Genomic DNA, 15929 nt, shown 5'->3' on the forward strand with positions numbered 1-15929 from the left:
GGTTTAATTTTTCAATTTTATTTTAGTTTTGTTGTTTTCTCAAAAGCAGGTATTTTCAGTTAGAGACTACTATAAAATACCAATTAGTTTTCAAGAGCAACTAAGAATAATGGTGAAATACTAATTTCACTTAAGGGTATCTTGTAAATAGTATTATATATTTATAAGTATTTTCAATGAGAGAAACAAGAGAACATTAGAAGATAGAGGACTGGTCACTTAAAACAGAGGCAGAGTAGTGAATCTCATCTAAAACTAGCAAGGAACATGCAAAAAGTGCAAAACACATGAGCTTTATTTAAATAAAAATTAATTATTTTATTACCGGTATTTGAAAGAATTAGAAGGCAGTTGAAGCCTAGTAAATATCAGTACAAGCCACCATTGTGCATCATTCTTGCTGACATCTTGCATCTATGATATTACAACACTCACTGAAGGAATAAAATTAGAACTAAGGGTCTTGTGCAGATAGAAATAAACAAAAAAAAAGTAATCCCACACTCCCAATTACAATGATTGAGCATCACGCACACAAAAGCAAATATCAAGTGGGAAAACAGCCCAAACCAGCAGATTATTTTCTTTATTTGAAAGGAATAAAGTAAAATACAACTATAAACAAATCTTCAACATACATTATAATAGAATTAACTGGGGTTGACTGGTTTCTGTCTTATTGTGCTTGTTTTAAATACAAGTAGTTGCTTAATATAAATAAGCAGATTTAAAAAGGGAAACTAAGTTTGACGAAGTGACCATTCCTACTTTTGTGACAATCTTCAGATTGTGATATTTTTCTAGCCCAAATATCTAATGGCTTAACTTAAATATTGGGAGACACCAAAACTGAGGCTATAAATATGTGATCACTAACACACCCAAAGAAGCAGTACGTACAATTCCTTATTGTTAGTTGCAGCTACCAAAATGGGTGGAATTAAGTGACAACTAGTTACAACGAGCCACAAAGGGACAGGTTAATATCTGGTGAAACGAGGAGAGGTGTCCAGGCCAGAAATTGTCATTATTGTAAGGAATATTTTATGGATGAGGAATGGGGGGAGGGGGACGCAGGATACTGGAGAAAAGGGAATGTGCCTTGATTGGCCTCACAAGCACAAGGGAATCTCCCAAGAGTACAAGAGTTATCCTTGTCCAGTTTGTGCGCAACACAAGTGTACAAAATCCTGCTGTATCCTACAGTATTGTCATTAGTATAACAAATAGTTTTTTTAAATATTTAAACAGCAACATTATTAAATCTTGTCTTTTAAAAGAGAAGTATTTCAAAGAACTATTCCCCAATTTTCTGTAAACATGTCAACTTTTCTGTAAGCATGCCAACTGAGGTTCACAATGTTTGATCTTGGAACTAGACTTAAGTCATTGAGTATTATCAAGTATTCTATTATAACAATTGAACACAGGGCTCACCACAAACTTTAAAACACAAGTAAACTGGAAATATAAAATTTTTTTCCCCCACCAGTTGCAAAATCTCTCCAAGAACATCAGATTGCAATTCATACTCTGAATGGTCACATTTTGGGTAGGGGGAAAAGAGGTACCAAAAGCTGGCTCAATCAGAATTGAGCTGCACAATTTCAGTCAAGAACCTGCAAAACAGATCCACAAGTGTTTCACTTTCCCTGTTGAAAGCCAAGGTTATAGCACCTCCTGTAAATTTACTCCTGTACAGTTGTAGACTCTTGCAAAGTCCATGGCGGAACATGATTAAAGGGATGATCGCTATGTGACCATTTCAGATACACACATTCCTGATCAAAGCACTTAGTTCGGGGACACTGTGTGTCCTGTGGTGGAGAAGGGGGGCTGTATTTGTCCAGGTAACTAAAGTACCAAATTCTACAGACAGAAGCATGAATTTTCAAATCGCAAAACAAGGTAATAAAAGATTATGTGCTTATTTAGATTTCTGATGCATACAGATCAATATAAAAATTAATTAATTCAATTCCATGGGTGTCACAGGGATAGAATCATGATCTACACAACGATCTGTTGAGGGAGATTTTTCATGAAGCATAGTTGATAAAAGGAAGTATTGATGCATTGATAATTCTGTACACTCACTGAACTGTGAATGTGAACAAAATGACCACTGGACCATGAACCCAGAGCAGAACATGTTCAAAGCACAATCGTCAGATGCTTCACCACTACTGCTTTACTCAATTCTTTACCCATTATTGACTTACGATGATACTTCAGGCTTTTAAAAGTACAGTATTTTTGTTTTAAAGTCAGTTTTTGGGCAACTTCAGGGTCCACTTTCATTGTGAGTTTTTATGCTCAGTCTTCTGTCTGCCCAATCTCGATCAGCTCATTGTTCATTGTGACAAAGCAGCAAGTGCAATATCACACACTGTGGTTGAATTTCAGAACCTACCTCTGCCTGGTCATGACTGAGAAAAAATGGAAAAGATTGGGCATAAAATTCAGTGTCCCACAATCCAGAACAGAAAGGAATACAGAGATTACAGTCCAAGTCCTTACTTACCCAGATTGCCAATAGTCACATCACTGAGTTGGTATTCAGCTTAAAAACTAATCCTCACCTGTAATTCTGATGCTCTTGACAAAGTCAGTCTGTTCTAACTTGTGCTCTTTCTCAACAACCTTGTTCTCTAGTTTAAAATTCTGTAGCTAATAGTAACCAGTCCCAGGTGCACTCCACAGTCTCTTCCTACAGTCTAGTTGGATTTACACCTTTCACTGTTCCAAGAACTAAGCCAGTGTGAATCTCGAGGGTCATGTCTTGTAGTTGCAATGAGAGAGTGGGAAGGGAATGCTGGTACATGTCAGTCCCACAACATTCAGCAAGGACAATTTGCTGGAACACCTGAATTCTCAGTGGGGCCATGAGCAAAAGGACTTAATGGTACACCAGATCTGAGAGAGGGAGAGGCCACATAAAAAACTAGAAAACGAATTTACACCCATTTCATTAAAAAGAAAATTAGCCCACTACAAATGCCCTTGTGAGCAGTAAGGGTTGGTGAAAGGAAATCTCAAATGTAACACTTATGTACTGGCACAGTGCACATTAAACAGGGCAGTACCAGCACAGTAACACAGAAACCAGTACAACAGCCTGGAGATGTGCACCCAGAGACAAGCTTCAAAGCAGTGGCTGCTGGAAGTAGTTAGAGTGTTGCTGGGGGAGAGACTGAGCCTGGGACACCATGGGGTAGCCTGCAGCCAAAGATGCACTGACTGTAGTGTTCTGATAGGCAGACATGTCAGTGCTCAATCCTACTTGAGCTGTGTAGGGGGTGGCAGGTCCACTTGTCACCTGGAGGCTTGCTGCTTGGTTCATGTACGTTGGTGGTGCTCCAGTGCTGTAGAACAAATAGAAAATCACTGTTTCATTACTTATCCCCAGTTATATAACCTTTATCAGAGGGACGTCAGCAGTGATACTGGAAGTCCTGGGTGGAAGGAGATAATCAACACAGGTGCACCTCGAGGATGCGTGCTTAGCCACTGCTCTACTGTCCCTACTCTCGACTGTGTGGTTAGGCACAGCTCAAATGTGATCTATAAATTCACCAAAGACACAACTGTTGTTGACAGAATCTCAGATCCCGACAACCACTGCGCGTGCACATCCAATGTCAGCAAGACCAAGGAACTGATCGTGGAAATCAGAAGAATATACACTTTCTCCCCAGGGCAGAAATGGCTAATACAAGGAGAAAGCATGGGGGGAGGGGATGTCAGGGGCAGACAAGAGTGGTGGGGTCATGGAATAAGCTACCGGGGTGGTGGTAGAGGTAGATATATTAGGAACATTTAAGAGTCTCTTAGATGAAATTGACCTTGGGAGTGGATTAAAAGATAGTCACACTGTAGGCTGAAGGGCCTGTACTGTACTGTTCTATGTGTCTGCTTCTCATTGAGGTGGAAAGGGTGAGCAGCTTCCACCTCCTGGGCTTCTCAGAGGGTCTATCCTGGGACAAACATATTGATGCAATCACAAAGCAAGTACACCTGTGGCTCTACTTCATTGGGAATTCGAGGAGATTTGGTACGTCAACAAGACTCTTACAAGCATCTAGAGAGATACAGTGGAGAGCATTCCAAGTGGTATGGAGACTCCAATACTCTAGTCCTTGGCCATTTTGCAGCTTGCACCAGCAGGTTCAAGAACAGCTCCTTCCCTGCAACCATTCAGTTCTAGAACCAATAGGCACAACCCGAATCACTACAGTTTAGGAACATCGACCGCTTATCACTACAATGGATTATTTTTGTTCTAATTGTTATTTCTCATAAAAAGTGCAGTATTTATTTTAAGCACAAAGATGGCGGTGTGACACAGCAGCGTGCAGCAGTCAGTTCGGAATGAATATCTGTAATCTAATCTGTGATCTGTCAAGTAGGATGCCATGTACAATCTTGATTTGATGGAAACGGACAGGTGAAACTTTTGAAATGCCTGTTTTGCTGCCGCTGCTACTGTGCAATTGAAAAATCTCCGGAAATAAGGCCCGGAATCCTCAGCTTTGCCTGTTGCTTGTTTCGGTGGCCGATGCCGGGGTCGAAGCACTCAGCAGAGATGGTGCTGGGTGCTCGGTGTCGGAGGGCTGGTCAGAGGCTTGAAGTTTTCGGAGGGACTCAGAGTTGGCTGTGGTTGGATGCTTCCAGGGGCTGTATCAGCAAGGTTGCGGTGCTGGAGGTTCATGGCAGGAAGAGTTTCTCTTCCTTCTACCGTCTGCGTGAGATGATGGGATGTCGGGACTTTGAGACTTTTTATATGGTCTGCTCTTTATCAGATTACGGTATTGTCTGCACTGTTGTAACTAAATGTTATAATTATGTGATTTTTGTCAGTCTTTTATCAATTATGATATTGTCTGCACTATTGCAACTAAATGTTAACTATAACTATGTGGTTTTGTGTAGGTTTTTGGTTTGTTGGGTGGTAGTGCTGGTCTCTTGACTTGGTGTGCCTGGGTAGTCTTGTTTTGTCTGACGGGTTTGGAGTTCCTTTCCGGGGAACGTGCTAAGATGGTAGCGCGATACTGATACACAGCAGCCTCTCCGAACTCTGGATTTGGGATTACCAAACGTTATGTGGTTTTTCTTGTGTGGTCTGTTTTGTCGTGTGCTTTTTTGTGATATCATTCCGGAGAACGTCGTCTCATTTTTTAACTGCATTGCATTTGTGGTTTCTAAATGACAACAAACTGAATCTGAAAGTTTTTCACTTTGTAGAGATGTTTTCACTTTGACACAAAAGTGTCTTTTTCTGTTGCTCAGTGTCAAAAAAGCCAAAATAAATCAACTGTGATTCAATGTAGTAAAACAATAAAACATGAAAACTTCCAAGTGGGAGTGGGATGAATACTTTTTATAGGCACTGTACCTATGCTGCTCCTCCTGCAAGCAAGGTTTACATTACAGCTGTGCATTTATGTACTTGTGCACAAGACAGTAAAAACTCAGAAGTAAACAGAGGGCAAGGTGAACTTCCTTGACTTGTTCTTCTGGCCTTTCAATAGAGGCGAGAAACAAAACCTGCCAGGAATAGGAAGCCACTGCAAGTACAGGGCAAACCACAGGGGATAAAGGGGCACCTCAGTTGTGTTGCACTCCCCCAAATGGTATGCTGGAGAGCTCAGGCTGGGCATCAGGCTCCTTAGTCAGCATTACAGCTTAAACCAAAACTTAATGTTGTGAGCAGTTTTGTGCCCCATATGTCTAAGAAATGATGTGGTGGTGTCAGAGAAGGTCCAGGGGAGGTCCTTGAGAATGATCCTGGGAATAAAATGTATGGGGATTTAAGCAGAGGTTGATAGGTTCTTGATTAACAAGTGTGTTAAAGGTTATGGGGAGAATGGATTTGAGAGGGAAAATAAATCCATGAATGGTGGAGCAGACTTGATGGGGCAAATGGCCTAATTTTGTCCCTATATCTTATGGTCTAACTCGTGCGAGAGTCCAGTGGACCAAGGCAAAAAGAAAAGTGGTCAGCCTGAAGTTGGATAGAGTCTAATTAATGCTGTTTTGTTTGGCTATATTCATGTATGGTTGAATGATAATTAAACTTGAACTTGATCTACTGATCGTGACACACCAACACATGGCTTTACTCTGTTATTGGACTCTCCCTATGGTCATTTGTCATCACAGTAAACCCAAGTGAGCCCTTCTGGGGAAGGCGTCCGGTGGTCAACCCTTCACAGTCACACTGTACCTTATATAGGGAGGCTGACTGCTCTGGTTTGCATTGGGGGGCAGAGATCTCAGCGCACCAATCTGATCTGGTGCTATACTGTAGCCCTGGCTTGCTGCTACCTGGGAGATGCCTGCTGCCATGTAAGTTGCACTCTGAGACTGTCCTCGATACACCTATGGAGAACAAAGGCAAAATTTCAAGTTAATATTTTTTGAAAGTAGAGTCAGACAGGTCATACAGAAAGAGGCCTAACTTCTGTGTATGTGCGTGCTCTGAATTCCAGCATCTGCACATTTTCTCGTTTGTGTTAAGACGCCCAACTTTTCCACACCAACCAGTGTGACTGCCTGAGCTGCTTCTATTTCCCTGTGTTTGACCCACATGCCTCTAAACTTTACCTAAGTACCTGACTAAATGTCTTTAAAATGTTGTATCTGTACATTAGGGACAATTTAAGAGATACATAGGCACATGATTGAAAAATGGAGGATTATATTGGAGGGAAGGGTTAGATTGATTTTTAGAGTGAAGGATGAGAAGTGACTTGATAGGTGTGTATAAGGCATCATTTTAAGGGGACCAGAAGAAAATATAGAGTGATGTCAAAGGTAAGCTTTCTTTTAAAATGGAGTTGTGGGTATGTGGAATGCCCTGCCAGATTGGTGGTAGTAACACACACAAAATGCTGGAGAAACTCAGCAGAAACTCAGTGTTTCAATTGATTTTGTAGTAAAAATACACCTGTATCTGGCAAAAACTACACCATGAGGACAAAAGAACACTCCAAGCAACTCTGCAAAAAGGTTATTGAAAAGCACAAGTCAAGAAATGGATACAAGAAAATTTCCAAGTCACTGAATATCCCTTGGAGTACAGTTGAGTCAATCATCAAGAAACAGAAAAAAATATGGTACTGCTGAAAATCCGCTTAGAGCAGACCATCCTGAAAAACTGATCGACCATGCAAAACGGAGGCCGCCAAGGGACCTATGACAACTCTGGAGGAGTTACAAGCTTCAGTGGCTGAGATGGGAGAGTCTGTGCATACATCTGCTGCCCGGTGCTTCACCAGTCACAGCTTTATGGGAGAGTGGCAAAGAGAAAGCTACTGCTGAAAAAAAATTCACATGAAATCTCAGCTAGAGTTTGCCAGAAGGAATGTGGGAGACTGAAGTCAGCTGATATAAGGTTCTATGGTCTGATGAAACCAAAATTGAGCTTTTAGTCATAAGACTAAAAGCTATGTTTGGCATAAGCCAAAACACGGCCCATCATCAACTGTGAAGCATGGTGGTGGGTGCATCACGCTGTGGGAATGCTTTACTGCAGCAGTCACTGGAAAGCTTGTGAAGGTGAAGGGTAAAATGAATGCAGAAAAATCCTGAGAAATCCTGGAGGAAAACCTGATGCAGTCTGCAAGAGTCCCCATACAATCTGACAGAGCTTGAGCAGTTTTGTAAAGAAGAATGGGGAAAAACTGCAGTGTTCAAATGTGCAAAGCTGATGGAGACCTATCCACACAGACTCAAGGCTATAATGTTGCAAAAGGTGCTTCTAGGTGCTACTGACTTGAACTGGGCAAATACTTATGCAATCAATTATTTTGTGTTTTATATATTTGTAATTTATTTAGATCACTTTATAGAGGTCCTTTTTCACTTTCGACACAAAAAGTCTTTTTCTGTTGGTCAGTGACAAAAAAGCCAAATTAAATCCACTGTGATTCAATGCCATAAAACAATAAAACATGACAATTTCCAGGGGGGTAGGGGTGAATACTTTATATTGGCACTATACTGTTCAACTTAGGAATGTTGTGTCAGTCAATCAGGAAGGTGGAATTGGTAGAGGATTATAGACAACGCTGGGTGGAGAGGTTTGTGTGATGGATTTGTGGGCTTTCTGGCAGGAGACGGGAGAAGACAGGAGGGAAGATGTCTGAGGATGCTGTCCCTGTTGCACAAGGTGCTTTGAGCAAATGAATGACTTCAAAGAGAAAGGGTCAATACTCTCATTGGGGAGCCCGTTAGTTCAAGACGGAGTTCGAGCGACATTCGGAAGGCGATGTGTGCTTTCACGCAGACTGTGGGTCCAGTGCGTGAGGCAAAGACAACTTCAAGATGAGCTCCAACTGAGGTGCACATTTGGACTGGGTTAACCGTAAAGCAGTCCATTTACCTTTTTCCTTTTCTTTTTCTTAATAACTGTTTGATAAAGCTGACATTTGTAAGTATACTTTCTTTATAATTGTATGCAGTATATGATCTGTTATTTCTGACTGACAGGTAATTGCATGCAGGCAGCATTTACACAGTATTCGCTCAGCTTGGGGTGCAGGTGGTCGAAACATCCTGGCTCTCCTGGTCTGGTGGGACTCAAGTCTTACTGACCTTAGACATACAGAGTTCAGGAAAGGTGTATTTCTCACCACTGAGTCCATTGGCTTGTTAGTGAGGGGTTAAGTAGCCATGTTTCTAGAGACTCTTGGTAAAAAGGACTTTCATAGGGTAAGACTGAATAGGTTAGGACCTTATTCCCTGGAGCATAGCAGAATGAGCAAAGATCTTGTAGAGGATTCCAAAATTATGAGGTGTTTTGATAGGGCAAATGCAAGCAGGCATTTTTCACTGAGGCTAGGTGAGATGAGAACTAGAGGTTATGGGCTTAAGGTGAAAGCCATACTCAAGAGGGAACTTCTTCAGAGGGTAGTGCAAATGTGGTATCAGCTGCTAGCAGAAAACATAGATATGGATTTGATGGCAAAATTTAAGAAAAACGTGGACAGGTACATGGACGGGATGGTTATGGAGGGCTACGGTCCAAGTGCTGGTTGATGGGACTAATCAGAGTAACAGTTTGGCATGAACTAGATGGGCAGAAGTGCCTGTTTTTGTGAGGTGTTATGTTTATGTTGACTCTCTATGACTCCAAGTTTCCTACCACACCATGGAACCAACCTGCATTGGGACAGAGCCCGGCTGTTGTGTGTAGAAACCCTGAGCTTGTGACTGGGTCTGAGGCTTGGAGTATATAGAAGAGTACAGAGGCACATCATTCATCAATTTATTGTACAGCTCCAGGGCCTCCAAGACTTTCAAGTTCAGCTCCGACAGCTCTGAGTGCTTCCTGAATAAGAGGATAATGAGGTCATATGAGAGGTATACATTTTATACAAACAACAAACAAAAAGACCTTGCATGCCATTATATTTAAATATTAAACTTAAACTTAATATAATTTGTTAAAACCACAACATGTGACCCATTTCAACAGTAAATGTCATGTTGAAACTTCCCTGACACATCGTCCATGAACAGAATGTGCCATAATTAGTCCTCAGCAAACTATTTTCCAGATGTTACATGAACACCATCACAGAGCACGGGGGCTCCCCAGGGCTGCGTGCTCAGTCCATTGCTGTTCACTTTGTTGACCCACGACTGTGCTGCAACACACAGCTCGAACCACATCATCAACTTTGCCGATGACACGACTGTGGTGGCAAGAACGAGTCAGCTTACAGAGAGGAGGTGCAGCAGCTAACAGACTGGTGCAGAGCCAACAACCTGTCTCTTAATGTGAGCAAAACAAAAGAGATGGTTGTTGACTTCAGGAGGGCACGGAGCGACCACTCCCCGCTGAACATCGACGGCTCCTCGGTAGAGATCGTTAAGAGCACCAAATTTCTTGGTGTTCACCTGATGAAGAATCTCACCTGGTCCCTCAACACCAGCTCCATAGCAAAGAAAGCCCAGCAGTGTCTCTACTTTCTGCGAAGGCTGAGGTAAGTCCATCTCCCACCCCCCATCCTCATCACATTCTACAGGGGCTGTATTGAGAGCATCCTGAGCAGCTGCATCACTGTCTGGTTCGGAAATTGCACCATCTCAGATCACAAGACCCTGCAGCGGATAGTGAGGTCAGCTGAGAAGATCATTGGGGTCTCTCTTCCACCGTCACGGACATTTACACTACACGCTGCATCCGCAAAGGAAACAGCATTATGAAGGACCCCATGCACCCCTCATACAATCTCTTCTCCCTCCTGTTGTCTGGGAAAAGGTTCCAAAGCATTTGGGCTCTCACGACCAGACTATGAAACAGTTTCTTCCCCCAAGCTATCAGACTCCTCAATACCCGAAGCCTGGACTGGCACCTTGCCCTATTGTCCTGTTTATTATTTATTGTAATGCCTGCACTGTTTCTGTGCACTTTATACAGTCCTGTGTAGGTCTGTAGTCTAGTGTAGCTTTCTCTGTTGTTTTTTTTTAAACATAGTTCAGTCTAGTTTTTGTACTGTGTCATGTAACACCATGGTCCTGAAAAACATTGTCTCATTTTTACTATGTACTGTACCAGCAGTTATGGTCGAAATGACAATAAAAGTGACTTGACTTGACTAGCCAACTGGAATTTCTGTCACAGTATTGTCCAACCTCTGCATATACACCTCACTCCATTAGACCGCAAGATGTAGGAGCGGTATTAGGCCCTTTGGCCTATCAAGTCTGCTCCGCCATTCCATCATGGTTGATCCATTTCCCTCTCAGCCCCAGTCTCCTGCCTTCTTTCCCTAACTAATCAAGAACCCATCAACTTCTACCTTAAATATACCCAATTACTTGACCTCCACAGCTGACTGCGGCAACAAATACCACGGATTCACCACTCTCTGGATAAAGAAATTCCTCATCTCCATTCTCAGAGAATGTCCCTCTATTCTGAAGCTGTGCCCTCTGGACTTAAGATTCCTCCACCACAGGAAACATCCTCTCCATATCCATTCTATCAAGGCCTTTCAACATTTGAGAGGTTTCAATTAGATCCCCCCTCCATTCTTCTGAATTCCAGTGAGTACAAGCCCAGAACCATCAAATGTCCTCATATGATGAGCCTTTCAATCCCAAAATCATTTTTGTGAACCTCTTTTGAACCCTCTCCAATGTCAGCACAACCTTTCTTAGACAAATAGGCCCAAAACTGCTCACAATACTCCAAGTGAGACTTCACCAGTGCCTTAAAAAGCCACAACATTACACAGCAAACACAAGGAAATCTGCAGATGCTGGAAATTCAAACAACACACACAAAATGCTGGTGGAACACAGCAGACCAGGCAGCATCTATAAGGAGAAGCACTGTCGACGTTTCGGGCTGAGACCCTTCGTCAGGACATTACATACTTGGTTTTATATTCTAGTCCTCTGAAAATAAATGCCAACATCACATTTGCCTTCCTCACCACCAACTTAATCTGCAGATTAACCTTTAGGGAATCCTGCACGAGGACTCTCAAGTCCCTTTGCACCTCAGATTTTTCAATTTTCTCTCTTCTTTCTTCTACCAAAGTTCCCGACACTGTATTCCATTTGCCACTTACTAGCCCATTCTCCTGTCTAACTCCTTCTGTAGCCTCCCTGCTTCCTCATCACTACCTGCCCCTCCACCTATCTTTGTTATCACCCACCAAGCCATCAATTCGTTCATTTAAGTCATTGACATATAACGTACAAAGAAGTGATGTCAACACAGACCCCTGTGGAATACCACTGAAAAAGCTCCCTTTATTCCCACTCTTTGCCTATTGCTAATCAGCCACTGATTTATCCATGCTGGTATCTTCCCTGTAAGATCATGAGCTTATAGCTTGTTTAACAGCCTCATGTGTGACACCTTGTCAAAGGCCTTCTGAAAATCCAAATACACATCAAGACATGTGGTTGTAATTTGTACCCCACATCTTTGCCACTGTTCAGAGATCTGTATACACCTCTCATCAGTTTCTTTTTACCCTTGCAGTTCCTTAGCTCTACCCACAATGATTCTATGCCTTCTGATCCTAAGTCAGCTCTTTTTTAAGAAAAAAACTATAGAACCATGCCATCCCTTCTGCCTAACTATCAGTGATGCCCACAATGTCACACATGACAATCTGTAACTGTGCTACAAGTTCATCTTCCTTATTTTGTATACTGTGTGCATTCAAAAATAACACCTTCAATCCCGTATTCACTGTTTTTGATTTTGTCCCCTTTTTACTGCAATTTTGCCCTATCACCAGCCTGTCCTTGCTAGCAGTCTTACTACACACTGGCTGTTTGTAAACCACCTACCCCATCCTCAGCCCTATCACTCAGATTCCCAACCCCATGCCAAATTAAACACTCCTGAACAACTCTGGTATATTTGCCCCCCCCACCTACCCCCCCCCCCCCCGGTTCAGGTGTAACCCAGCCCTTTTGTACAGGTTGTACCTTCCCCAGAAGAGGTCCCAATGATCGATAGATAAATTTGCCCTCTACACTAGTTTCTATCCTATCATCACTGGCACATGGCACAGGCAGAAATCCAGAGATTACTACCCTGGAGGCACTGCTTTTCAGCTTTCAACCCAGCTCACTAAAATCTCTCTTCAGGACCTCCTCACCTTCCCTACCTATGTCATCAGTGCCGATATGTATCAAGACTTCAGACTTCTGGCTGTTCATCCACCCCTTCTGGAGCGCTGTGAATCCAATCCGAGACACCCCTGGCACCTGGGGGGCAACATACCATAACCATATCATTCTCTAACTGTGGAATCTCCGAAATCTATTATCTGGGTATCCCGAGTCTTATTCTGCTATCCCCAGCATACTGTAATCAGAAATTTAACCATGCCAGAGTTTGACTGTTAAACAATACAGCACAGTACAGATCCTAAGGCTCACGAAGATTGTCCCAACCTTTTAACTAATCTACTCTAAGATCAGTCTTCCCACATAGCCCTCCATTTTTGTTTCATCCATGTGCCTCTCTAAGAATCTCTTAAATGTCCTTAATGTATCTGCCTCTCCCACTACCCTGGCAGCACACTCCAAGCACCTATCACTCTGTTTAAAAAAAAACAATAACTAGCTCCGATACCTTCTACATTTTCCTCCAATCATCTTAAAATTATGTGCACTTACACCCTGAGAAAAAGACACCAGCTATTCACTCTATTTATGCCTCTTATCATCTTATATACCTCTATCAAGTCACCTTTCATCCTCCTTTGCTCCAAAGAGAAAACCCATAACTCACTCAAACTTTCCCCATAAGACACGCTCTTTAAACCAGGCAACATTTCCAAGTTAGACTTTCCAAGCGAATCACTTCACATTTTTATGGATTGAACTCCAATAGCCATTTCTCAGCCCAGCTCTACCCATCAATATCCCGCTGTAACCTACGATAACAATATATGGTGTGCAGTGACAGATTCATTATAAGGAACAAGTGTGTCATACTGGGCATTTCTGGGAGGGAGGGGATTCCCTGAAGAGTCCAAGTAATAGCACAGAAACAGTTATTTTAGCCAACTATGTTCACATGGACCATCACATTCCAAGATAGTTAAAGAAAAATAATTATGCTCAGGATAAGTTAGCTGCTAATTACTGAGAACAGATGCATGCAGAGTAAAACGCATCCAGTAGGAATTTACTAACACTTGGCTCTTGGTGAAACGGCAGTGCAGATATTGAGGCAAAGTTTAAGCTCAGCAGAGAAAAATGCCTCGCTTCCTGGTACTGATGTCTCTCATAATTCTCATGGCTCAGTCAGGCTTGAGCATGATGTGCCCTACGATAAAACACCAGAGAATCTCCAAGCTTAAGGACTCCCTGTCTAAAGGCTCCAAGAAATCACTCCAGTGGCTCATCTTGCCTGGGTGAAGGCAATGTATGGTACAATTACATGCAGTGAACATACATTTACCTTAACATGTTAGAAGGGAACTATCAATTTACATTTGGGGAACCAAGGTAAGAGATGGACTACATCAAAATTTCATAGATTTGAAGCTATATATCTGTTGCTAAGCCTATGTCAGGAAAGGAGGCTACTGGAAGAATAGCACATGGCGTTTTTTGGCCTGGATTCCTACCTGTCTATTTCTTCAAGCTTTTCATCAATGATTGGTCCCATTTGTTGACACACATCTGGGAAAGAAGATACAAGAAAAGTAAATCTACAGGTTATTTACCAAAATTAAAACAGAGGGAAAGCAAACAGGCTAGAACATCAATTAACACATTTGCTTCACAACTGCACGGTTAGGAGCTAGGAAGGACAAAGCTCTGAAACCAGAGGCTGACCCACAGCCTCCCATTCACTGCTGTATACTCATAGTGCCTTCCCAGAGGAATCAGCAAAACAAACTCCTGAATTGACCAGGTTAGTGAAAAGTCTTAGCTACAGTAATGTCCTAACATTACTGTAATGTTTGTGGCAGGAGAAACCCTGAACACCACACTCTCCCAGTCAAGTTCCCCTCCTTTTGTACATCAGCACCCACCATATTGCCACAAACTGGACTGTTACTACTGCTCTCCCCTCAAAAAGCATCTAACATGATAGTAAAGCAGGAAATGATCACAGGGGACTCCTACACTACCTAAACACAAGAGATTGTGCACCTGCTGGAAATCTTGAGCAACACAAAACAAAACGCTGGAGGTCTGGCAGCATCTACGGAGAGGAGTAAACTACCGGCACTACCCACCTGCCCTACCTTCTCTTCTCCTGCATGAGGGTATTAACCAAGCTCCTCTGATCATTACGGCAAGACACTGATTCACTTTCAATGACACAAGAGATTCTGCAGATGTTGGAAATCTAGATTAGCACATATAAAATGCTGGAGGAACTCAGCAGGTCAGGCAGCATCTATGGAAAGGTCATCATGTCAGGCCAAGACCCTTTGTCTTGGTCCAAAATGCTTTTTTTCCCCTTTACATAGATGCTGCCTTACCCAATGGGTTACTCCAGCATTTTGTATATGATTTATTTTCAAAGCTCATTTATAAAATAATTGCTTCCAACATTCGTATTTGAAGGCCTGCTACCTTCTAAGTGGAGCAGCTCTGCCGAGTCAGGTTGCTGATCCGTAGGTATTGCATTCTGAAGCATCTGCAATACCTGGTCCATCTTGTCCTGCAATGTCAAAATAATATTAAAAGCACAGACAACCCAAACATAATTTTTCTTTTCACACATGGACAACCATATGCTTAATCTTCAAGAGCTACAGCTCTCCAAGACAGGACTTCATTCCCTGGAGCATTAAGAGAACGAGGGGAGATTTAATAGAGGCATACTAAATTATGAGTAGAATAGATAGGATGCTTTTTCAGAGTTTGGGTGAGACTAGAATTAGACGTCATGTGTTAAGGATGAAAGGTGAAACGTTTTAAGGGAAATATGAGGGGGAGATTCTTCACTCAGAAGGTGGTGAGATCGTAGAACTGCCTGTGGAAGTGGTGGACATTTAAGAGAAATTTGAATAAGTATATGGGGGGGGGGGGTATGAAGGCTATGATTCAGGTGCAGGGCAATTGGACCAGGCAGAATAAAGGTTAGGTAAGATGAGATGGGCCGAGGGGACTACTTCTACACTGTAGAACTTTACGACTATAAAATAAAATTACAACAAAAATTACAGTACCATAGCAGTTAGCACAATGGTATTACAGAGCCTGCTGTCTGTAAGGAGCTTGTATATTCTTCCTGAGACTGCGTGAGTTTCCTCCAGTTTGCTCCCATATACCAAAGACACATGGATTAGTAGGTTTTGGTCAACAGCTATAATTGGATGCCATGGCCGGTTTGGGCTGGAAGAGCCTGTAACTGTGTTGTATACACATATATACATAAATATACACTCTGTAATGGCCGGCTGGTGGCGTAGTGGCATCAG

At 42.4% G+C, this 15929-nt stretch overlaps 1 protein-coding gene across 2 annotated transcripts in view; it reads right to left on the bottom strand.

Annotated features, from left to right (window-relative positions):
- Positions 1 to 293: 293 nt before the first annotated feature.
- The window catches only part of stam2 (signal transducing adaptor molecule (SH3 domain and ITAM motif) 2), a 66617-nt gene continuing 50981 nt past the window's right edge, over positions 294 to 15929 (bottom strand). For both annotated transcript variants that reach the window (XM_059967661.1, XM_059967660.1), the window contains exons 10-14: positions 15079 to 15166; positions 14118 to 14172; positions 9166 to 9334; positions 6227 to 6381; positions 294 to 3365 (exon numbers count right to left, since the gene is read on the bottom strand). In XM_059967661.1, coding sequence (XP_059823644.1) covers positions 3146 to 3365; positions 6227 to 6381; positions 9166 to 9334; positions 14118 to 14172; positions 15079 to 15166 — 687 coding nt within the window. In that variant the 3' untranslated portion in view covers positions 294 to 3145. The remainder of the gene's footprint in view (positions 3366 to 6226; positions 6382 to 9165; positions 9335 to 14117; positions 14173 to 15078; positions 15167 to 15929) is intronic.

This window comes from Hypanus sabinus, chromosome 4 (genome assembly GCF_030144855.1).
Source record: "Hypanus sabinus isolate sHypSab1 chromosome 4, sHypSab1.hap1, whole genome shotgun sequence".
NCBI classification, from domain to species: Eukaryota; Metazoa; Chordata; class Chondrichthyes; order Myliobatiformes; family Dasyatidae; genus Hypanus; species Hypanus sabinus.